Genomic DNA, 24,910 nt, shown 5'->3' with positions numbered 1-24,910 from the left:
AGGATTCCCATATAAAATGGACGGGGTTGACACATTATCTCCTGAAATATTTTTACCCTAAAAGGTGCCGCAAAAGCTCCTGTTGTGGTCCTTTTGAGGCTTAACACCCTAAGAGGTAGCAAAACCGCTCTTTAACCCCTAAAAGGTACGATGAGGACCCCGTCCTTTTTTATGGTAGTTCCCCGGGGCTAAAAAACGGCTGCGGAGAAGACCGTCATCGAAAGCACTTTATAACATCTCCGTACTTTGTCGTTGCAAATTCAATTTGCCAGAAAGTGGCTTAGCAATGATCCACTCAGGGGAAAAAGAACATAAAATCAGCCTTTGTAGAGAATTTCCGAAGGTAGACACCCGCGTGTAGAAAAGAAAATAGAACGATTGTTTGATGACATTTTACATGTGATGGCAACGATGTCGTTGACTTTGAGTGGCGAAAACTGACATCGACTGAGAAAGCTTTCTCCGCGGTACTACAAATCATGAAATAACGCTTGAAAAACTCCGCCACATTTGCGTACTTTTCCTGTGGCTCAGGGCAGTTTTCAGTTGGGTGTCTTAAAACCCGCATAACCAATGTAATCACTCTAGGCAGTCACAAAGGACACCGGCTATCCAACAAGCAAACCAAAGCTGACGCGAAGCGCATGAAAACGAGCGAACGAACGAGTTACAATAACCCATATTCGTATAACTATTCTAGGTAGTGGATTGGAACTACAATGGGCGACAAAACTAGTTGAAACACTTGTAGGAAATGACGCTTTTCGATAGTTAAGCACTTGCTCTATTTTATTTGCTTCTAGCATTGATTCTCTGATACCGCCCCCCCCCCCCCCCCCCCAATTCAATGTTGTGTAGGCGCTGTAGTCTGTGCAGTCCAAGAAATAGAAAATTCAACATTGTTTGGCAGTGGGGGGAAGAAGGGGGAAAATGTGTCCAAGACGCTCGAAAATCGAATTTTACTGCCAAGTGTCTGAACACTTTTGTCGCCCATTGTAGCTTGCAATGGAGGCTGATGCGGGACAATATCATTAAAAGAGAGGTTATTGGTTTTGGGTTTACTTCTGATTGGATGAAAAAGTGGCGCGATTTTGTTTTACGCCAATCATGTAGCGTAGTAATGTACAACCAATTACTTTTCGACACTCAAATGAAAACCGCTCCCAACAGAGAAAGTAATGTTCACGATTAATTTTATTTGTCTTTTTCTTGTAGCTACCCCTGTTCACTTACGCCATTTAACAAAGAACCGCGTGGGACAGCCCGCAGTGAAAAGGCGTCGACCCACGAGGGCCAAGTTAAGAGAGCTAGCAATACAAAGATGAAACACTTCATAGCATACTACTTAGAGTATCTCTTCTAGGGCGTCTGTCTCAACGAGGAAAACTCGACTATGTAAGTCACTGATTCTGGCGTTGCTGTGCGAAGCCTGACTGAACAGAAATGTACTGGTCTCGTCGACATTTTCATTTACGCAGGTAGTGACTATTAAACGCTATGAATTGAAATGGCGTTGAATGACTCTTTAAAGCGTAGGAGTGCTAGCGGAGCTGAATTGTTTAGAGAAGGGAGAGACTTAATGATGACGCGAATCTACGAGATAGATGAAGATGTGATGTCATTTGTAGCCGTTTAACTGAGTTGTCACGGAACGGTGAACCATTGCGTGACAGCCAAGAGTATACTGCTGCTGTTAAGCATATTGTAGATCTAGCGTTTAAAAAGCGAGAAACTTTTAAAATAGTTCAGCTGCAAGTCTAGGAAGCCCTAATGAAAGTGTTGCAGTTTAGATTTATTCTTTTAATCTTACGAGAATTTTTTATTGAATTGTACATAATAACTCATCCGCACCTAGAACTTGTGTTTTGATTCCACAAGACTAGGGTTGGTAACCTGGGTGGTCAATGATTACACGCTCCATAAAACAAGTTTGACTGGTTTATCAAAGAAAACAAGAGTTACAAGTTGTCTGGGGACTGACATATGGAAAATATAGAATTATTAAGGCTTATAAGGAGAATGACATTGTTTGTCCATGTCGTAAGCTAAGTGGAAATGCGAAATCATAGACCTGTTGTTGTGCCGAATGAAGTTATTCCATGGCGCGGGCGCCATATTTTTCCACGCGATGCCTCATGGGACGGTCACAATACCATTTAAAATGATTATAAAAATATTGCGCAAATTACGCTACCATAGATATTGGTTTTATTCTTTCCTACAGTAATTTGAGAAACAAATTAAGAGATTTGTTTTCTATGAAACTGTAAGCCCGCAGTTCAGACGTCGGAAGCATATACCGTACATAAAAGAATGGGCAAAAAATCCGGTCTCGGCATTTTAGATTGGGACTATTTTCAGCCAGTCTTAAGTGGGTGAGTGAATGAAACAATTATACCAAAAAATTAAAATTATTTTATTAGATAGCGAAAAATGGGTGAAAACACAAATGGAGGGAATTATTTCATTGGCATAAAATGTCGCTGTCTTTGCAAGTGTCGTTCCACTTGAAATAATGTACTTGAGCGTGTTCAAATGAATTGTGAAATGTTCAGGAAATGTAAACAGTGGTAATTCATTGATGTAGAATTTATTTATACATAATATTGAAATTATTACATGACTGGCTTTTCCTTTAGTTTTGTACTTTCTTGTAAAATGTTTGCACGCGCGATTGTTACTGCCAATATCTTGAAAGTAGTATGAATTAATATATGTGTATGTAAGGAGGTTTTAAGTATTTTCGTCCTTCTAAAAATTAAATTCACCTTTCGAAGACAATTTTGTGCGCACAGTGCCTGACTGTATGTAATATATCACACATTTCATCACATTTCCACTGATTCCCCTATCATTCCATCTGCATTCCCCCGTCCAATCGATTCCTTTGCGTTTCCCCATCCATTCAATTCCTTTGCGTTTCCCCATCCATTCGATTCCCTTTGCGTTCCCACATCCACTCGATTCCTTTGCGCTTCCCCATCCATTCGATTCCCTTAGTCTCCTTATTTATTATATAACTGAAAAAATTACCTCATGGTGATTGGCTGAGAGCAAGCCAATTTATCGTTAATTTTTAATTTGCACTGCAGTGCAAATTAACGCTCTCGCTTTCGTGATTTTGTTAGTCATATAATAAATGAGTAATCGTATGAAGGCTCGGGCAGTTAAGGATTTACACTACTCATGATATTTGGAAATTCGTTCAAATTTTGGGAGAATTTTCAAAAATCACTCGTAGCGTAAATCCTTAATTCCACTCGCATTCATACGATTACCAATTTTGCAGTGCACGTGACGTCATCATTTTCTAAAGAGCCACCAAAGTTATAATTTTCATCAGGCACAAGAGGCGGTAAATTTATATCTGTTAACAACTTTTCAGCTCAACAGTTTGCTTCGTCTGAAAACAGTCACATTTGGTGACATGAAGCTATGGACGCGTTTGTCGAAAAATATATACTTGTTCCGTGATTTTTAATCTTTTCGGAAGTTAAAGTATTAGGAAAAGTGCTTACTTCAATGTTTGCTTGATCAGCTCAGATAATCAGCGGCCTAGATAGCCAAAGTAAGTTCCAGATGTTTCCACTATTTTCCGGCCACTAAGTCGGTGTGCCGTCGAAGCACACCAACATGCGGGCTCCATACTGGGCTCTCTAAATTTGTGCAAAATATTTCGACGAATATTTGAAGTTTGGGAAAACGTACAGGCCTAAGACTTGGATAAATGTCTTCTTTATATCATAATTTCTTGACTTTATCCACTGAATGGTTTTCGAATTATTTTTTTATTGTGTGACAGTGCAACCCGAGAATACTATTTCGAGTTCCTTTGTTTCCATTCGATTCCCTTTGTGTTTCCCCATAGTTCGCCGATCTACTCCCCTTACGTGCACTCATGCGTTTCTTTTGCGTTCACCCGCGCGTTCGTTTTGCGTTCACCCATGCGTTCCTTTTGTGTTTCCATCATATTTGTAAGTTGCAGGTATAAGCTGGTATGGATGGGAGATTCACTAGATCCTTCCTTCGCTCCTTCCTTTGCTTTGCAGTCGTAGCGAAGTTCAAGGTATGGTAGGCACCGGCCACACTAATTGCTACTCGTGCGTTTTTGAAAGTATCTGTTCTCGTCTCAGCCAGAACGAAGCAAAATATTTTCGCCCATACAAACCACCAAGGAAAAGCTTTGCCGATAGAGTGCTCTCAGGAGGGGAAAAATGATTTTTCCTCGGCATGAATTGAAACCACGTGTTTCAGTTGCTGAGTGTACACCGGGCAAACATTTTATTGCAACATTTTCTAACACAACATTGATTACATTCACCAGCTTGTTTCAGTTGGTTTCAGCAATTCCATGTAATTGTTGTTGCGGTTCATTCCGTCGTAAAACAAGTTAGCAAAGAACGAAAACGATGAGCTTCCCTGAGAGAATGTTTCGAGCTCTTCGGCTTGTTTATCGGAGAATGAAACTATTTGAAAACCGCGCCTGGTTTTCTCTCGTCCCACGTTGCTGCACGGGCTTTCCGTCTTTTCGCGCCATTTTTTGTCGAAGTCCCGTAAACGGCAAATAGAAGGCTTTGCACCAGCAACATTTGAACTTATAGTGCACTAAATAAAGTTCTTTCAAACAGGCAACAATGAGGTCTTCACATTCTTTTAATTTCCTTTCACGCCTTTTTGTGAGGAGCTGTCACTGACTAAATCACGTCAGCTAGTAATGAGTCTCGTCTGGCTCGTAATTACATTAGATTTCCAGTTGACGTCGTTCTGGCGTTTTCTGTCAAGGGCCTTACTTTAATAAGAAAACCAAAGACCGAGCCTTTAAAAAAAGTTTTTAGATTATAGTTTTTAAAACCACAACCCCCCCCCCCACCTCTACCCCCCTCTTTGTCGCACTGTTGTTAGCGAGCGTGAAACAGGTGACTGGACCCGGTAAAACTTGGAAAGCCTTGGACATGCGATGAAATAGCGAGATACTTGTATAAAAGTGGCAGATCTAGGGGAGGGGCCCGGGGACCCCGGGCCCCTCCCCCTTTGTTTTGGTTAAAAAAAAAATTGCGGTAGGAAGAAAAGCCGGCAGGGCAAGCAAAAAACCCCCACCCCACCCCTTCCCCCTCAGCTCAAGGTCTGGATCCGCCACTGGTATTTACCAAGAGGCGTAAATGTTTGCAGGAACTTTGATGCTCAATTTACAGCTATTATACCGGTTTTATACTCCTGAGGTGAAAAACATGTTCCCGCCATCCTCTACGCTTTGTCACACCGCGCAACGGATGGGCTGAGCCGGAGACGAAGAAGCCGTGAGGAAGTGAATGGAAGAGGAGGAAAAACACTGATATTGGCAGGGTAAATGAAGAACAAAAAAAAGAATGTTTTTCTCGATCGGAGTCACTTGACCTTAATTATTCTCTTTCCGTTGCGTTGTCTCGACAATGGGCTTTAAATTCATTTTTCTTCTGTTTAGCTCGATATCTGACTAAAATCTCCGTTCAGTGGCATCAAAATTGCCACTGTTTACAGAAGATCCATTTCTCTTAATTTCTCTTTCCAGTCTTCCTCCATCCTTTCGTTTAGCGTTACGTATTCGTCCCCTTAAAATTGTATAAAACTGGACGCCAGACGAAATTGTGACGCATATTTAAAACTCAAAATTTTACAAAAAACGCAAGGGCTTATTAGGGCTTTAACCACCTGGAAATGTTTGAAGTTGTTGAAAGCAACTTTCTCCTTCGATATGACGCCCACACAGCTAACAATTTCGCCTATTTCTAAGTTTCACATTTCTATGATATCATTTCTATGATATCACTAAAGATTCTCCCGTAGAGATGTTACAGCAAGTGGGAGCGTGCGTAGCGCGCGAAATCTTTATCTCTTTTCAGAGGCAGTAAAATTCGATTTTCGAGCGTCTTGGAAACATTTCCTCCCCTTCCCCCCCAAACAATGTTGATTTTTCTATTTCTTAGACTGCACAGACTACAGCGGCTAAACAACATTGAATTGGGGGACCGGGGGTATCAGAGAATTAACGCTAGAAGCAAATAAAATAGAATAAGGCTTAAATATCAAAGTCTCAACTACTTTTGTCGCCCATTGAAGCCACGGTCAATGAGAAATACTGCACGGATCTCTGTTGAATGACTTTATCGGTATAGAGCGTTTTCACATGACTTCACGGCAGTCATATTGGTGTTCCAAAACAATGAAACGACGGTCATGTTGGTGTACCAAACCAATCCTGTAGGAGTGGAACTCTTTTCTTATGTATACAATTTCTTTTGTTCCAGTAAGTTTGCATGGTTGCTGGCCAAGTGAGTTAAAACGCTCTTCGGAATCGGTATAGAATGTTCGGCCCAAATCACTGGTATTTCTCTCCGTGGAATGAAGAAAACGTTTCACTTGATGTCTCAGCAGTCATAACTGGTGTTCCCCCAAAAATTGCGTTTTTATTGATTTTAAGCAAAATGGCCAGATTGTTAGGACACACACACACAAGCCGCCTTGACATTGCTGTACTGAGTGCAGCTGTTTGTATTTAATACTCGTCAAAGCAAACCACAATGGACATCAACTATTCTCACTTCACCGTCCACTTTGTGCTTCCTTTGTGTTCCCTCAGGCAGCGTTCACTACCCCTGAGAAATTTGAAAACACAGCTTTATTCTGCGGTTAAGCCTACTGTTCACACTAATCCGTCACGAAAACAGCGCTTCAAGAAAACGCTCTTCAAACCGGAGGAATTTGAAAACGCCGTCTTTTCGTTTTCGTGTGGACGGAAAACTTTTTGACAACGGAACTTTTAAAAAACGATGACATCACGTGCGAAAGTATTTTAATAATCCTCGCACCCTTTTATGTTAATTCTTCGCGCCAAAATCGCTTTAAATGCTGTAATTTGCATGATCTAACATATATTTTTCCTTGATAATGGAGTCATGACTACTCCGAAACGCCTGATTTTATCGTTTTATGTTTTAAGAAATCTTTTTAAATACGAATCACGATAATCATGTGGTTTTCCTGCTCGAGTTTTCCTCAAACACAAATCCAAAATGACCGGTGATTGTTGCGTTTAAAAAAATCCTCCGACGTAGTGTGGACGGAAAACATTTGATGCGTTTTCAGAGTGAAACCTCCGTTTTCAAATTCCTCCGGCGTGGTGGGGACGGTGCCTCAATTGTATTAAGTTGGATGCCAGACGTGGCTCTAAATGGAAAATATGCATCCCGAGACAAGTGAAGAATTCATTTCTATGATTCAGGCATGTCTACAAGAATTCGGATGAATAGGGAGTCATCGGCAAGAAAGTTACCAGCTTCAAGTTCTTCATGTTTAATAAAATCATCAAATCCAACAATGATGGCTCTCTCATCTCGACCGGGCCTGTCGATTCCCTTCCTTCTGACGTCATCGCGTTTAAAGTCGTGAACTTTGCGCATGCGCGTTAAATCCTTCCTCGCTTCAGAGTCCGGGTTTTGATCCAGCAAGCTGAACGTGTAGCGTGGTTTGATTGGCCATTGAAGAACTGCGTCATACTCCCCAGACATGACGCATGCGTATAATGACAAGCAGGTCCCAGTTTCTTTGCCTCTCCCATTTAGGTAAGCCCAGACTACGATCTTGTAGCCGAATGCCGATGTGTAGAACGGTTCACTGGTCATTGGGTCGTCGGCCCGACCCGATTGAACACGCTGCAATCTTCGGGAAAAGCTAGAAATTCGCCAGACAAGTTCTCCGTAACCATTCAGCCCGGGGTAACGAACGAGACCGTTTTGGGGCATTTCTGGTCCTCGTTTCTCCAGCTCGACAATTCTTTGCCTCAGTTCCTTCTCGTGCTTTGATTGATGTTTCTTCTGCTCTTTCAGCTGTTCAGACAAGCGATTGATGGTTTTCTCCTGTTCCGCGTTACTTTTGAGTGTTTCCTCGCACAGTGCCGTCAACTTGGTGACACTTTCCATAAGCTGAGTTATGTTGCCCTCCTGTTTTCTCAAGCGGCCTCGCTGTATTCCCATCTCGGTCCGTTGCTCTTTGATCACCTCCAGTGCCAGCTGTAAATGTTCCTCCGAGTTCTCCTGCAGATGCTTCGTCATGTTAGTTTTAGGACCCTACATAAGTCATGTAAGAAACGGTTATGTTAAAAAACGGGAAAACTGCTATAGGAGTCGACTTAAACAACTCACACAATACAACAACTTGAAAGCACTTTTCACAGGTCACCTAAATGATGAAAAAGACAACTCGTTCTCTCTGATTTTAAGTTAAATCGTTAAGCCACAATTGATCGATTTTCTTGGATGACGCCATAATAACGTTATCTGGCTAAGTATCCCCAATTAGAGAGAGGGGTGTTTCCTCTCGGCTAGCTAAATTTCGACAAGTTAAATAAAGTTTCTGATTGATCGATTGAGCCACGAGATAAAAGGCGAATTCTTTCAGCAGCCGGGACAAGTGCAGAAAAATGAATGTCCTTCAACTTTACAAGCAATGTGTTGCGCAGTGGAGGCAATGGCAGCATAACGAGCATGGTCAAGTCGGTTTGCAGGATTTTATACTGAATACGCACACGGTTTAAATGGAAAGCGAGTCGAAAGCGAGTTTCTCCTATGACGCATACTCTTCGAGACCTCCGGCATTTGCTAGTTAGGATTTTCACTTCAAAAAGATTTGTAGAGCGTCTTCCTTTGAAGAGAGACTTGAAAATTAAATAAAGAATTAATTAACTTATTAGAGACTCATTAACCGTCTGGACGGACTGGGGCAAGTTCTTTCAGTGCGTCTGTTAGTGTGTCAGCACAAGACGATTATACGTCAAAAAAAAAAAGTGCATAATTAAGTGTGTAAAGTACGCGACCTAACGACATATCGACACAAGACGGGCGTTATGTCGTTATGTTGAGGTAATTTACAGTGTGACCATGCTGAAACAATGACATATCAATAATATAACAGCATAAACACAACGACATAAGGATAAAACTGAGGCCAAATTGGTTGGGCGTCTGAGTGTCCCAAATTCCGTTAATGTTTCGCCTAAATATTCCGTATCCCGTAAATTTCAATTTCAAAACGTAACATTTTTCTTATTCGATATCCCGGAAACTCTGTTCTAAATATCCCTTTTCCCGTTGATTTTTTTCGTTTTTGGGCGAGCAGGATGGCGCAGTGGTGAGAGCGCTCGCCTCCCACCAATGTGGCCCGGATTCGATGCCAGCTCGGTGCCATACGCGGGATGAGTTTGTTGTTGGTTCTCGCCTTGCTCCGAGGGTGTTTCTCCGGGCTCCCTCCGGATTTTCCTTCCCCCCGCAAAAATCAACATCTCCAAATTCCAATTCGACCAGGATAGAGGACCCGCTAGTAAAAACCAGCCAAGGCTGATGTGGCTCCCTCTCTAAACATTGTAATTTATTTCATATATCCCGTATCCCGTTAATTTTTTACCCAAAAGGGCCTCGAAACTGACATTTTCCTTATATTACACCAGACACATAAAACTGGAGACCCATCAAGCTGCAGACGGCTAGCTCGTCTGGGTGGATTTTGCGTCTCCAGTATAAACAAGAGCCAATTTGCAACTGAAACAGCGTGAAAAGAAACCAAAGTTGCTAAACTTGAAACTCGAGTTCAAATCAAAACAGTCAAGTTACCTGAAAAGCGCATCCAATGTCTTGATAAACACAATGTTCACATGTGTTCGGGCACTCTTCCATAATGTGATCCGTGAGCTGCAAAATTCAGAACAATAAAGCAACATTTGTTATAATTTATAATCTCTTAAAAAGGCAGCAAGATACATTTAGACAAAGAAGACAGAGAAGCGATTGCTTATCAAGAAAACAATCAAAAGGTGAAAACAGGATTCTCATTTTACCGAGATTTTCCGTGGGCGGTAAAATACGTGTAGCCTGCAGCTAAAAATCACAGCCGTGCAAAGTGCTTTCCTGAAGGTCGAGACAACTCTCTCGTTACCTTTGGGCTACGTTTTGAGTAACTATGTATATGCATTTTAGACAGTCGATGCAATCTGTCAACAAATATTTCAAATAGCCACAGTTTCCCATACATTTTTGACCTTTTATGTTTTGCTTTGTCTTGCGTGATCTATAATAATGAACATTGAAAAGTAAACACACTTTACAATAGAAACATCTGAGTACATTCATCACAAATCTCAGAGTTTTGCTATTTTATTTCTTTAAAAGCCGGAAAAGGTGATATCCGTCGGAGTGGCTTATCTCATTATTTCTCGAAACTGATGCACTCTGTCGGCGTCTTTGCTTTCATTAGGTCTAAGTTCGTTTAATTAAGGATTTGTTAATCTTTTGCTGTCGCTGCCAATAACACATAGATGCAAACAGGATGAATGCTTCCTTTGACAAAGCATACGTGCATGCTATGCGGACCTATGGCTTCGTGTTTTGGTTTATAGTAATCCAAAAATCGTACCGCACTGAGTTTGACATTTAGTCACATTTGGTTGCATTCGCTTGTTAGTATTTGCGTTCTTCATTTGAAAAAAATTGATAAGCCACTTAAATGCATTCAATCTCTCTTGTACAAACATCGGCAAATGTCGTCGGCTTTGAATTCGCCGGAAATGCCCGAAGAGAACCTCACAGGTCACATTGTCGAGAAATCAAACAATACGAATGTATTTGTCTACATGCAACAAACTGGATTATGTAATAAGTAAAAGCAAAGTACAAATTTTCATGTAACGTCAATGCCAGCGTAATTAAGGGAAAAGGGCCCCGTCTACACTACGTTAGAGAAATTTGAAAACAGCCTTTTCACCCTGAAACCGCACCAAATGTTTTCCGTCCACACTACGCCGGTTTGAAGAGCGTTTTCGAAAAGCGCCGTTTTCGTGACGGATTAGTGTGGACGGTGGGCCTAACCGTAGAAATAAAGCTGCGTTTTCAAATTTTTCCGGCGTAGTGTAGACGAGGCCTATTAAAGTCAGGGTTAAATCTCAAAACACGTTTTATTACAGCACGCTTTTGATTGAACACGTTGTCACAAAAATTTCCAAAGGCCCTGTGATTCTTTAAGTCAACCCCTTTAATAGACTACTTTTCAAAAAAGAAAAAAATTATATTTAAGGAGAAGCTAAACTGACTAGAGTAGTGGTAAAGTTCGAGAAAGTAGCACAATTTGAAGTCCTTATACAATAAAATTCACAGCGTGTAAGTTTGTACTGATGCCTGGAAAACATGGCATAATTGCCAGCCGGCCATAAAATAATTCGAGATTTATAACATCTCCCAGTTTCTCGACTTTCAATCCAGTGAACTGAAACATAGCGTTTCTCAGAATTTTAGCTTTCTGGAAATAATTATGCTGTTGCTTATCGCTTGAGAAGGTAATATCGTCATTTGAGAAATAAATTAAGATGTTTCATAGCAGATAACCTCTCAAGCGAATGATATGTCGATAAGATGCTACTTATCATTGAATTTTATTTTTTGCATGTAACAAATATTTAAGACTCGTAGTTCCGCAAAGATATTTTAAAATGAAAACAACCGATAAACTTGACTGAGAACGCAGACTGTCGTCAAAGTATTTAAAAATATTGAAAGACCACATCAAATACTTTGAAGATTTGAATTAAACATTTACATTCATCACAAACGCGACGCGCGATTCACTTGAAGTAAATATTACTTGTACTATAAAATGTACCACTTGAACGGAAGAGGCATCCGATAGTAATCTAGGAGATTTTGTACATACTGCTATAACCATTGCTATTCATGATAATTTTTCAGTTTTGAGTTTTATACTCTACCTTTTCTCGAGGAACCTCCATCTTGCCACACATGTTAGGACATTTGACCGGGAAAAGAGGACACACGTCCAAGTGATTCTGTTTGGGTGAAAAATACGAACACTGGAGTGAGAAACTCGCAGCGCCATCCATTCTAACAAAGTTGAAACTCCCAACTTGAGCTCAAAATGTTGCCGACCAAACGAAATGTTTTCACTGGGTTATTTTCGTCTGGGCAAGAGCCAATACGATGTATTGAAAGAATGTGAAAGGAAATACGCTGTGGTTAGATCTTCAACAAATGAGATTTCACTGCCATATCCTTCAACAGCTCATACGGCTTAAGGCTATGACAAACTCGAAGCGCGCGCGCGCTAACTCCATCGAGAGATAATTACCGCATCAATTGACCTTTAGATTTACCTCACGCGATCGTGTGATTCCCAAGCCTTGCCTTCGATCGCGAGTTCGGGACTTCAAGACCGCTATTCAGAGAATTCTTTTAAGCTTCACAGGACTCAAACATTCAGTCATTTTACTAGCAGTGCCGGTGGCACTGTTTACCTTATTATATGTGTGTTTATGGTTATTGAAGATTCAATGTTCGTGACTACTTCAAATTCGCCTCATGTTTGCCGAACTGTACACAAAAACACATGTTGAGATTTGTGAATAAATTGACGTTACACGAGACAAGGAAACGGCTGTGTTGAACGTGATTAAAATTTTCGACAAGTGGTGAATACACGCGGCTTCATATAAACATGGTTGTACAATCACTGCGAAGGAAAAATATAAAATCAAGTTCGCGATACAAAACTGACAAGTGTCTCCTTCGCTTGTTTCTACAAAATCGTACTTCATAAATTACAAATCATTAACTTGATTGATAGTTCAAAATCTATGATTTCGGGCTTTCCGCCTGTCTCTGGACTTAACATTCCTCAAGCGTTTCGAGTTCTACAGAAATTGCAAAGAATTTTCGGCAATTTTCGCGGCTGAAGAACATATAGTCAACATTATGAAACAATATTTTATCGCTCTTACAAACCCAGTAATGTTGAACCTACCTTTGATTTAGACGAGTTTTCTTTCACTTCTCAAGATACGCTCAAAACTCGAGTAAGGCGGCTTTTACAGAGAAATTCTAAAAATGATCCAGATGTGATCTTTTGTGCAGAAGCATGAAAACAGTATTGAATAAATTACAGTATGGCACTCGCATTTTAATATCCTTCCTTTGTGTTTCGCTGCTATATTTGTGAGATTCATTTCCGAGATTGTTTGTCTGTGAAACAATAGTTTCCCGCCCATTTTAGAAATATGCCATTGAGACGATTGGCCACACCAAAAAATGTTTTAATACAAAATGACGCCAAGGAATGTAGCAGGCGACATAAACATTCACTTACTAATGTGAATAGCTTAATTTACCCTCGCAGCTCGTCCAAACAACGACGGCGAGGCGGAAACAAGGCCGATATTCAACGTAATTTTAGTCGATTCCAAGTGTTTTCAATTTCCGATGAGGTTTTTTAAGTTGTGTGGATATTGAGTTAACCAAGGCTTGACAAATTTGAAGTGGGACTCATTGTTGCACAATTGTAGAGAAATGCCGGGGGGTTTCAATCAATTAAGTATTTGAAAATATTTCTGTCATGCTTCTCAATGCTTCTTAATGCTTTAATGCTTCTTTAATTGCTCAATGCTTTCTCAATGCTTTACTTTTAACGGAAAAGAAAAACAAATACCCCTAAAGTTGAAGCTTTTTTCTCGCGTTGTTCTGACACCGGTACTTCAAAGGAAAAATATGGCCAGCCGAGGCTGCGATCCCAGACATTGGTCAGCGGTTGTCGCTCTCATGCTGGTCGCCCTAATTTAATTTTGATGTGTTCCCTATCTTGTCGAAAAGACGTTCAGGACCTCGGTGGTGATTTTGGCGTAAAATATGCGAGGGGTCTCAATTGGCATCATTCCTGGAAAAAGCTAAATTCGCGCAGTTTAGAGAAGAATTTGAATATGGCAAATTATGTTTGCAAGAGACGAATTCCGGTTTCCTTGAACGCTTAAACGACCCTTATACTTGAAAGTTTCTTCTCAACACAGGCTTTCTACTGTCACGTCCCTCATTCATTCTTCCCGGTGGCCGAAGGGGATGAGGTAGGGAAATTGCGTGAGGAGCAAACACAAGTGCACGATGTCCACAGGGAAATATAGACTCATAGGCAAAACTCTCCCAGCTTGTGCCACAAAATACAGCAATCAATATTTGGCTCACCTTCAAAGCCAGCGTCACTGGTGTCATGTCGTCCTTGCAAAATGTGCAAGTGACATCTGCGCTAAGCTGACTGTCCACATTGCTATCTTCACAAGATAAGTCCTTTTCCTAATGACAAGCGAAATTTATCGTAACTACAATAACAATTCAAAACTTACTTACTTGTTTTCTATAAACAAAACAAAGTATTTTACATTCAGCCCGTGGGTAAATCTTACGTGAGAACTGAACAAGAACGTAGATGTATTGAAATCTTGATAGAAATAACCAAAGGTGATTTAATGAGGCATTTATATTCACACCCGAGCTTAAGTTTGTCGGGTATGTTCAGTTTAACAAAGGCAGTTGGTGTCCAAGATTATCCCCTTCAAGTTATCAATCTGTTTTCGATAAAATAATAAGATCAGATTTGCAGGATCAGAATAAGGCGCTTAGAAAAGATATTGCAAAAAACTAAAAACAAAAAACAAAAAACAAAAAAACAAAACAAAACAAAACAAAGTCAAGAAACAAACAGAAATAAAAAAGCCCGGCAAAGTTCAGTATATCGTTTTTGATAAGGTTTTCTAACAATACTTCCGTGTTTTTTTTTTTCGTAGGCCAAACGCTAACTTAAGTTTTACTATTTTAACTGGAGCACTAAACTTATGATTAGAATTAATTCATAGTTGCCAACCTAGATTATAGAATGGAGTGTATTCGTAGAAAACCTTAGAAAGAAAACCTTAAACCGAACTTTGCTGTTTTATTTTTTTTTTATCAAGAATTTATTAAAGCGTGGCCGTGCAATTTTGGATAAAAAAAGAGGATCATGGAAGGTGATAAAATAAGTACGTAATGCGCTTAAGTGGGTTACATGAAGATGTGGAAAGACCACACACACACAAAACGGTAACAGCTGACGCCAGAAATAACTTTCCTAGTGAATTGATTAAAGCGTTCTTTTGGGAAATAGGGATCAGTTTGAAAACTAAAGAGCTTTTTTCAACTTTATAAAGAGGCTTAGGCAATCTGATTTACGTTTGAAATACAGTGGCCCGTAGAACATCTAGAAACCACTGTAATCTCAGAAACCTAATAGCAGTCGTTTGATAGACGGAACTCTTCATTCAGGGAAAAAAAAAATTTGTTTGACGGAGAACTGTTTCTCGACATGACACTTGACAGATTGGATGGGTCTGCTTATTTTAGAGGACCGCGCAAAGTTTGCGCGGTCTTCTGTATTGAGCGGACACCTCCCTTCTCATGGTCATGCCAGGTTCCACTTGAGCTACCTTATCTTAATCCAGATAGTAATTTTTTGATACTCACTTTAGCACATACCTGGCTCATTTGAAAATTAAAATTAAAGGAATTAAAGGATCAACCAAAAATACCTTTTCTGACAAGATTGGAGAACGCTAATTTTCAATTCCAGCTGTGCAATGTCAGCTAGATGTTAAGCTAATATTTTTGCAACCTTCATTTAACTGTCTGTGACAGAGGTGTCCGCCTTACTTAACCTGCGTTCAGGCGTTCTTTTTTCCCCTTCCTCCGTTCGCCAAGAAAAAAGAACGGCTGATGGATCGCAGGTTACCCTATCAGGCTTAGACAAAGACGAAGTTCGTGAGATTATTTCTTGAACAGTTCCCTTCAGTGAAGAACTGGGCAAACGAAAGGTGTTTTCATGATGCGAGTGCATCAGTCTTAAGTTCAAAGGGATGGTATGGGAAACACTTTAAAAGTCAAGGGCCATGACCAACACAAGTATCACACACCCTATCCCTCCTCCACCGAGCCTCTTCCGATCCGACTGGAGCCTGGACTTCTGCATCCGGAATCCAGTCCACTAGCCATTTAAATTAATAACCTATAGCTATCTGTGTGAAAACATGTTGGAGTTGATCCATAGATCAGCAACGTGGATAAATGGATATTGCAGTGCTCAAATATTGCGAGGACGTATATCATTAAAAAATTTATCCTAAATGTTTCAAGTTCGCCATTCCTAGTCCACGACCGACACAAACTTCTCTAGTTGCAAAAATTCATTTTCCTTTCTTGGATTGTCGTTTTTATCTCTTTGGTTACATGGGTCTTCAGTTACATCAGCCATAAGATCACAATCAAAACTCTCCTTACTTTTCTTCCCGCATTCCTGTAGACCTCCACGGGAGAATTTCGTCCTAATCCGAGAAGCCGATGACTTTAATTTTGCTGAAAAGGAGTTGGAATTTGGAAAACAACTCCTGCTCTTGGGAAATATAGGGGTACATCGCTCACGAGCGAAATGACGGCTACACTCGAACAGATTTAAAAACACTAATCGGCTGCTTAGGATAAAGTCGAAGATAACCTTTGCGACTTACAGGAAAGAAAAAAAACATTTCTATCACGTTTTGGTTATAGTAATTCAGTTCCTAACTGACCAAGCACTCAAGCATATTAGGATTTCCTAGATTTACCGCATTAAAAGAGCTAAGACAATTCAAGGAAGCCGCCAGAGGAGGGATGCCTGAAATACGCGAAATATCTACCCGCGCCTACTCTTTGTTATAACAATAAAGGAGTTAATAATGCAGGAGTCAATAATATACGAGTCAATAAAAAGAGCCAAGCCCGCTGTGAATACAGCGTGGCAAATCCACTTCTTTTTTGAAAGAAAAAAAAAAAGGAAAAAGTAACCGCTTTGCCTAGGAATCCTTCATTATAAAATACTGGAGGATTAAAAGATTAAACATCAGACACATATTCGTTCATTTACGATCCGTTCAGCCCGAACCGTTTTAACTTACTTTTTATCCAACCGGATAAACACTTTAAAAACGCTTTTGCCCAAGCAAAAATAAATTAAAGAAATTAAAAACTGACGAAAAGAAATGAAGAAATATAAAATCATTACGAATTTTCTATCCTGTGGCTAAATTTAATAATCTTTCTATAACTATCATAGCAGAGCAAAACAAAACCGAGGGCAATAACCATTGGTTATGCTGTTACTGTATTTCTGGTCGGATTTTAGAAACATAACCACACTATTAAAGTAAACCGCAACAAAATAACAGAAAATGTTTACATTGAGGATTTCAGGAGAACCAGATCTTACCTTCGTGTCATCCTGAGAGCTGCTGAAGTACTGTTTTAAACAGATGGATAAAAATTTCTGGATCGTCTCCGTTTCCAACGATCCATTCGAAGACATATCCCCATTTTTTGGACTGACACTTTCACAAGCTTCTTGCGCAAAGAACTCGCGAAAAACAACACATTCCGAAGTCATGGCCGATACTAAGTGAAAACCTTGGATTATCTGCTGCGATGACCCTTTTAATGCCGTGGCCAAGCCTAGAACAATGCTAGAAAATCTTGTCCCTTCTGCGGAAGTCCAAGGCGCCGATTTTCTACCGCTTCTAAGAAGGAAAAACAAACCGGAGTAAAACATGATGAAAGAAGTCAACATTGTACAGATTGCTAGGAGTTTACAATACCTCATTAATAATGTGGACGTTTGGGCTTTTCCGTACACTGAACTCAGGGTAGCAGAACACGTATAACCTTACATTGAATACAGTGATTGTATTAGATCTGCATCTAACGACATACAAGTTGAGTAATGGACTTCTTCTAGGCCGCGTACTTACATCGTAAGCGTTTCTAAGAGGTGTGATTTCCAGAGATAAGGACGGAGGTGAATTTTTTAAACTAATTTGAAATGCATACGACTTAATCGAGTTAGAAGGCAGGCAGGAAGGCACTAAGATTTTCGTTTAGGATTTCAAAATGAAATAAAAAGATAACCGTGTTCACCTGGCCGGATTCCTTTCGAGGAGAGCGTAATTTGCGACAGCGCGCGTGCGGTAATATTCCATCTCTTTATCCCAAATGACATTTGCAAATTCATGGTGTTAACTAATGACCTCGCTAATCGAGGGATACTGTACGTTGTTTAAAAGCTCCTTTCGAAGAAAGATCGTGCCTTCGATATCACGGTAACACGATGACATCTTATGTGTCCATTACAATAGATGCCCTGCAATATCATAATTATCATCTGATATGGAGTTGTATCACCTTGGTGTATCTTTGGCTAAACTCGATAACGATGTTTGATACTGTATCACTGCACGCAAATTTTTTCTTCATTATTTTTACAGCTGTGTGTTTGTACTTCTGCTAACCTTCGGCAAATAAAGATGTTTGCAAAGTTGAGACCAAATTAAATTTAATCGCCCCAATTTGTGTAGGGCTGTTCACACGCATGAGCAGAATGTAATTCACCTTCAATTCACAAATTCATTTCGGACGACACATCGTGTCTGAAAGCTTTGATTCTATTAGGCAACTCCTTAACAGTTTGCAGTCTCTGGTGATAAGAGTGCATGAAAAAAACAACATAAACAAAAACACAAAAAAAACTCGCGTAATCAAAGAAGCAACCACGTTTATTTTTAATAGATAGCAATTTAGATAAATTATGATCTCATTGGTATAATTAGTAACCTACAATGTAGATCCTACAATCTCGGAACTGATCTTGGGTATAATAATCAGAGATATAAAGTTCCCTCCTCCCACCCCACTCCTCGAAAATCAGCGATGACGTGCGCTAAAATCAAAACGCGCCATTTTTTAATGGTTGAAATGTGGGGAGGGGCTGTCTTATTATGTTCATCACGTTTAAATTGAGTAAGAGCATTTACAACACCTCCTTTGCCAACTGCTATCTGACGTAGCCGCAATCAACACATCTCCTCCGAAAGGCCAAAAGGGAAATTAGCCGCCTGATCCAAATCAAATTCATCTAACTGCTTCTATAGCGAATTAATGGGGATGACAAAGGAGAATTTGTATGTTGACATTGACGTTTACGTTGTAGTGCTTGGCTAAGCTGGTTAACTGGCTTAACTTTGTCATTTTATTCAGCTTACGCGCATGCTAACATTCTACGAAACATCTCAGCAGGAAGGGGAAAAATTAGATCAATAAAAATGCTTCGGTGAGAAAAGAGTTCGGTTCTTTTCATTGCCTCGTCCTTAACTGGCAATGAAATAAGACCGTTTATTTTCGTCCTCTCTTGGCTGTGAGGCACTCATCTAAATAGAATCCTAGCTTTCTTGACGTCTTAAGCAAGGGATAAGAAGGCGTTGCAAAACTTCGGGAATCCCGAGGGTCATCCACGGGAATTGAAGCGAAAAGGATGAAAGATAAAGAGATAGCAGGGACTACTGTAATAAGTGGATTCAGCACCTCTTTCCATGGCCAATAAGCTATATTATTTTAAATATACCACGTTGTATCAGCCTTGCGGTAGCCTTTGAATTCTCATCGTTTTACTCCTTGAGCGCCGTTTTTCGATAGGCACCTACTAAGTATATTTCAGGAAAGCGCCGAAACTTCTAAAGTGACATATGCATACAGTGGACGATTATTATCACGGGATATGGATTTCGTGCTCATAATGTAGAAAGAAATGTTCCTATCTAGATCTATCTCAGGGCTGAGCGCTTTCCTATTTTAATCAATCTGTTAATAATCATAGGATGTGAGATAAGGAAACTATGGCACGGAAAACGCATGTTGAAAAAAACTTCTATCAAGATTGTTATCCTAATCCACGACCATCCTCATTTAATTTTTGGGTTATTATTACTTCTTTCTCATTAATGATCTAATACTCTGGACTTCGTTGATTTGACAGTCAGTTTGTTCATCACAAAACTAAAATATATCCGACATTTATCTAGTAAGGCTTTATTTTCTCCTGAGCATATGCACTGAATTTAGCTTGTCGGTAAAATGTATTTATAAAATCATCACATGTACATATGAGTAATGACTCATTTCCGTGCCCAAATCAGGATCATAATCTCTTGCCCAAATATAATAGACTGCTGGCAGCAAGTCTCTTCTCACAGAGTCAGACGAACGTTGATCTGTGAACGCAAACGCGAAGGAGCAGTATGGACGAAATGGGGTCCAAATGTGCGCGTCTCGCCCCTTAATCCCTGCCTGACTTCGAGAGATAAATAGGCTATCGGCAGTAAACAATATAATGAAGGTAAGAAAGGTATTTTTAAAACCTATTTCCGCTCTCGGCACCACCATTTTTCATAACCGGAAATAAACTGCGCGAGTTTGCCGGCCCTGTTTTTCTCGCTCTCTGCCCGCGGGTGGCACGAGACCTCTAATTACGAGGTCGTGAACTTTGATCAATTTCCTAAGCCAAAACATAACCAACAACACGTGGGTGAAAGGGTAGCAGATTTACTAGATTTAAAGCAAAATCAATTTTATCTTTTGCTATTCCGCCTGAACAGTACGTGTTTGTTGGCGAGGATTTGCAGTCTCCTGCTGGATTGCGGAAAGCGAGAGAGTTTTGCTCTTTTCAGTACTGAGTGTTTATCGGACTTATGTTGGAAGACATCTTGAATGCACGTGGTGCCGATGAACTTGTAGTCGATAAAAACATCCAGAACAAATTTCGAGATAAGGATTTTTATTGAATGCATATTGCCAAAAAGTGCTGCTATAATCAAGAAAATACAACCCAAGAATTAATGTAACCTCTGGAAAAAGTATCTTAAATTTATCACCTTGAAAATACAACACTGTTAGAGCCACGTGAACGAGTGTAGGGATTAATCTAAGCTTTACTTGGCGTTGACATTGCGGATTTTGCATTAGCCTAGGTGAAAAACGCACTGCCTGTTTTCGAGGCTTTCAGTTTAATAGATCTACCACGTTTGTTTTGCGTTTTCTTTGGGCAAAGTCAAGTGAGCAATAAGTACAGCAACATTAAAATCACATCCGCTGAAGCCAGGTGTGTTTATAACTTCATAACGCGCGAAAATTTGCAAGAAATAATAAAAAAAAATTAACAGCTGTGATTTACTGGTTACTGTCAACTTCGAAATTCTGCTTACCTTGAAGTTCCAGCCGTCCTGTGCGTTTGTTTCAAAGGGAAGCCGGGCACGTAAACAGGAACCGCCTCCGGGAGTGAACATACAGAAACGTGTTTTCGACTAAGGCGGCAAAACTGAAATACAAACCCGTTTTGGTTGACGTCGATTTAGAGCCCGGATCGGCAGCGGGTGATAAATGGTTGCTATGTCTCACCCAGGCCGCTTTCCCGTCGGCACGCCCAGACATACGAAAATAAACACTCTTATTTTACGTTTGAGTTTTTTTCAATTCGCTGGTAACTAAACTAAAATTTTTAATTCAGATCACGCCATGGAATGGCTACAATTTATAGAAGATCTAGAAGCTGCGGGGGAACTTGAAAAGCTTATTTTCGTGCGAGGCATTATTTTGCGGGCACATTCTTCAAATTATAGAGCTTCCGCGGTTCAAAGGGACATGTGTTCAACAACCGCCAAACTCGAGAGGTTTTCTGTTAGTGGTGTGTTTTTATTTATTTTTAATTAAGTCATTACCCCTTGAGAATAAAAAAAAAATGAAGACAACTAAGGCGGCGAATGTTCGTTTTCTTGAATTTTACTGATGCGTGGTTGTAGCCAATTTCTATCCAACCTTGCAAACAGGATGAAGCAATTTTTATACACGCTCAACCACCCGCAAGCGAATGCACTACTATACTTCCTTGAAAGGTTTTTCCTTCTCCACAACAAAGTAGGTATTCAGATTGTGAAGAACGGGTGAAATATGAAACAGTAGAAAGCAGAAAGGGTGTGAGAACCACAAACCACTAGTGGCCGCAAAATACTGGACGGTGCGGCAACTTTCTTCGCAGTCGATTTTCCTGCGCTTGCTGTTGCAGTCCCTTGCTTTTTAAACATAATTTTCGTTGTCACACGAAAGGATACACGGTGCGAGAAGGAATTGCAGATAATCGGCATAATCCGGTGGGGTAATCCCTTCTTGTCTGTACCGCAGATCATGGGATAATTAGGCGTTGGAGCATGAGGGGCACAGTGAAGTGGACTAATTTTTGACGTTAGCGTGGGAGTTTTAGCCATTTCAATATTTTGGAATAGGATGGAACATGGTATTAAACTCTGTTTGAGTCTCATAATTCGTCTAAGTCATCCGCATTCCTACCTGGGGTCCATCAACAGTGTTCAGTGGGGAACCACAGACCCTAACCTCTAACTTAGCCCCTTACCCCATGAGCTGGCTGCCATGATATTCCCTCACGTCACTTGTTTTTTTTTTAAGGATTCCTCAAGCAAGATAGTCATTTTACGGGCTGGCACAAAAAAAGTGACTTCCAGAGAACTGACATAGCCCTCCATCATTTTACGCTCCCTACTCTACTAGCAGGCTCTCTTGGTTTGGTTGTGGAACGTTTTGTTTTTGTCCCTTAAAAAGCACAAAACAACAACAAAATCGGCAAAACCTGCTAGTGGGCTAGCCGCAATCTCTTAAGTACCGTCCACCCAGGCGTAACCGGCCAGATATAGTCAATTTCCCTTTAAGCAACTAAATGTCAGTCTCCACTGGACTGGATTTCGTGTGGTACGTATACTGAATAGGAAAAGTATCCTGTATGGCTTACACCGTAGGGCAGGCGCTCGCGGCTTATCATGGTGCGCGCGCCTTCCGCGTGCATCTCCGGCAACGAATGTTAGTTGCTTTGCACTGCCTAGCACTCTGATTACCCGTTATTCCACAGACTAGAAACGTTTGTTCTTTGCCTGGCCAAGGTGCACAGGATGCTTAGTCCCCATGCATTGGTAGCCGCTATTTCAGTCGACGTCCCACCGGTTGATCTAGAGAAGTTTGTGTGAAGATTTTGTGTGAACTTTGGACTTTGCGCGCGCACGGTGATGACTTGAACCAATATTGAAAGAAAAGACAAATTCCTGCATAAATGACGAAGAGAGTACAGTGGAACCCGCCTTACAGCCATCTCGTAATATGCCACCTCGTTATTAGGCCAACTTTATTCCGGCCCGAACAAAAGCTTGATATATAGTCAGTCATTTTCTCATTTAGAAAACCCCTTTAATACGGCCACTCCATTAATACGGCCAGATTTTTGTGGCCCGTTAGTGACCGGATTAACGGGGTTCCACTGTCGTTCGTTACTACATGCACCGACTCAGACTATGGCAACACAAAATCTTTCTTCTGTTATCTCACTTCATGCGTGACAACAGGATGAATGCTACCATAAGACAGTTCACCATTATGACAAAACTGTGACGTCATAAAAGAAACTTCAAAGTCCTCGAGTTGTCCTACCATGGAGAAATCTATGTTTCTTTTCCATAATGTCTAAAGACGACAAAATGGGCAGATTTGACTCGTACGACTTGAGTGAGGCATGCTTTACCCTCGATAAACCTCTTGAGGTAAATTTGTATTATCGTTGCAGTTTTGTGGATTCTCTTGTAGCTTCTTGAATTCAGCTTATAATTTTAGTCGCACATCGGTATAATGCCGTTGCTGCTTCGCGTTTTTAAAATCTCCATGTTTAAAAACGTTTTGCTAGCGAAGCTGCGATAAACGCAACACCCTCGGTCAAAGAGAATGATCCACTCGCCATTCTTCATCAGTGTATTGTCAAGACCTCTTGGAGTGTTTTAAGCGCTTTAATTTGTCGTGAGATCTCTTTTAATCCTTATAGGATGAAATAGAAAACGTTTGGCAACAACACAACACACTTCTTAGATTACCAGTAACGCCCGTCACGTATCGCATAGTACTACTCTCTCCTTCCGTAAATTTCTTATTTTTTTTTACATCCAGCTGCATAATAACTGCTTGTGCGACTAGTTACTAACAGTAGATCTTATGTCAGGCATTCTAAAGCCTGTCATCAGTTTGTAAGTCTGCTTATCTTCCGTAGAAAATTTGATGATTTCGTTAAATTGCTTAGCAGTTTCAGTTGAAGTTGGGAGGATGAATTTGTTTTGATCACCGAAACTGTAGCCTCTGATTGAAATATCATTATTATATTGCCGCAAAAATGTAACCTAGGTATGTTGTACTCGGAGCACCAGAGGTGTTTCTCATAGCAAGGCCATAACTTTAATGATATCGGAACAAGCCTGCGTGCAAACGTCTTCTACTTTAAAGGATGTAGTAAACGTCTGCACGTAAGCAATACTTTGACCAAAACCAGAAACTTCTTAAGAAAAGCCTCCGGCACCCAGAGCAACTTTGTTGATGTTTCGAAGACTTCTAGAATTGTGAACGCAGAACTGCTGTACACTGTATAGAATGCAGTAACTCTTACAGGCCAAACGTTTGGCAATTAGAGCGGTTTTCAACTGAGTGCTGTAAAACCAAAACACAATTAATCGCCAATCCAGTGAACAAATCAAAACTGGAAGTCATTACATGTAGCTAACACGAAACGCGGGTCCGGATTGGTTATTACTTCTGATTGGATGAAAACGTGGCGCGATCTTTTTTAAGCCAATCTCGTAGCGTAGAAACGGAAAACTAATACACCTTTTACTGTTCATTTACAGAAAATAAACATTCATTTGTGTCCAAATTTCTTTCTTTATGGTCAATAAACTCTCATTAACACCAATATGACCTTCATTTGCGCGTAAGGAACGTTCAAGAATAACATTTACATATGCATTAACATTCAAAATCATCAAAAGAAAAACAATACCTTCATTTGACATTCATTGACTGTAAATGTATTTTCATTTTGGTCGAAAAAAAATTCGTTGTCGCGAAACGACAATCATTTACACTTTAGGACATTCAGTTTTCAACAAAAGACTTTCAATAACACAATTTGCATGAGAACTAACATTCAATTGCATTATTAGGCAACCATATCCATGAAGGTAACAATCTTTAGTGCGGTAAGACAAACATTACCTTGTTTTCACCAAACGTTAAGAGAAAACAATCGCTCATTCGCGCAGTTCTTTCGAACAGAGATATCTCGCCCAATTTTC

At 40.3% G+C, this 24,910-nt stretch overlaps 3 protein-coding genes across 5 annotated transcripts in view; 2 read left to right on the top strand and 1 right to left on the bottom strand.

The window, feature by feature from the left end:
* Positions 1-2,781, top strand: part of LOC110062899 (unconventional myosin-IXb-like) — a 55,611-nt gene extending 52,830 nt beyond the window's left edge. The window contains exon 45 of the mRNA XM_089282576.1: positions 1,216-2,781. Within this exon, the coding sequence (XP_089138702.1) occupies positions 1,216-1,325 (110 nt within the window). The 3' untranslated portion in view covers positions 1,326-2,781. The remainder of the gene's footprint in view (positions 1-1,215) is intronic.
* A 3,637-nt stretch (positions 2,782-6,418) lies between these two features.
* Positions 6,419-21,130, bottom strand: LOC110063104 (TNF receptor-associated factor 4-like). Of its 3 annotated transcripts, none has more exons than XM_089282575.1 (6): positions 20,945-21,130; positions 17,128-17,431; positions 14,043-14,150; positions 11,786-11,863; positions 9,642-9,719; positions 6,419-8,102 (listed from the first exon to the last, which is right to left on the bottom strand). In XM_089282575.1, the coding sequence occupies exons 2-6, from the start codon at positions 17,299-17,301 to the stop codon at positions 7,248-7,250; spliced, it is 1,293 nt and encodes a 430-aa protein (XP_089138701.1). In that variant the 5' UTR covers positions 17,302-17,431; positions 20,945-21,130; the 3' UTR covers positions 6,419-7,247. The 3 variants fall into 3 exon arrangements, with proteins under 3 accessions (XP_089138701.1, XP_020625753.2, XP_020625715.2); XM_020770094.2 differs by lacking the exon at positions 20,945-21,130 and adding an exon at positions 17,510-18,045; XM_020770056.2 differs by lacking the exon at positions 20,945-21,130 and having other exon boundaries at positions 17,128-17,514.
* The window catches only part of LOC110060043 (uncharacterized), a 9,457-nt gene continuing 4,437 nt past the window's right edge, over positions 19,891-24,910 (top strand). The window contains exon 1 of the mRNA XM_020766792.2: positions 19,891-20,079. Within this exon, the coding sequence (XP_020622451.2) occupies positions 20,074-20,079 (6 nt within the window). The 5' untranslated portion in view covers positions 19,891-20,073. The remainder of the gene's footprint in view (positions 20,080-24,910) is intronic.

The sequence above is a fragment of the Orbicella faveolata genome, unplaced genomic scaffold, assembly GCF_042242905.1.
Source record: "Orbicella faveolata isolate gen_17 unplaced genomic scaffold, um_ofav_v1 contig_12, whole genome shotgun sequence".
NCBI classification, from domain to species: domain Eukaryota; kingdom Metazoa; phylum Cnidaria; class Anthozoa; order Scleractinia; family Merulinidae; genus Orbicella; species Orbicella faveolata.
The sequence above is the reverse complement of the archived record's forward strand: the minus strand, read 5'-3'. Positions and strand labels throughout refer to the sequence as shown.

What these genes read in the sequence shown, in the direction of transcription:
- LOC110063104 (XM_020770056.2), bottom strand. Translation starts at nt 17,514, where the DNA reads ATGAGGTATTGTAAACTCCTAGCAATCTGTACAATGTTGACTTCTTTC. An exon ending in GCTCTCAGGATGACACGAAG is followed by an intron (nt 14,151 to 17,127) that starts GTAAGATCTGGT and finishes GCTTGTCATTAG; the next exon opens with GAAAAGGACTTATCTTGTGA. An exon ending in TGGAGGTTCCTCGAGAAAAG is followed by an intron (nt 9,720 to 11,785) that starts GTAGAGTATAAA and finishes TGAATTTTGCAG; the next exon opens with CTCACGGATCACATTATGGA.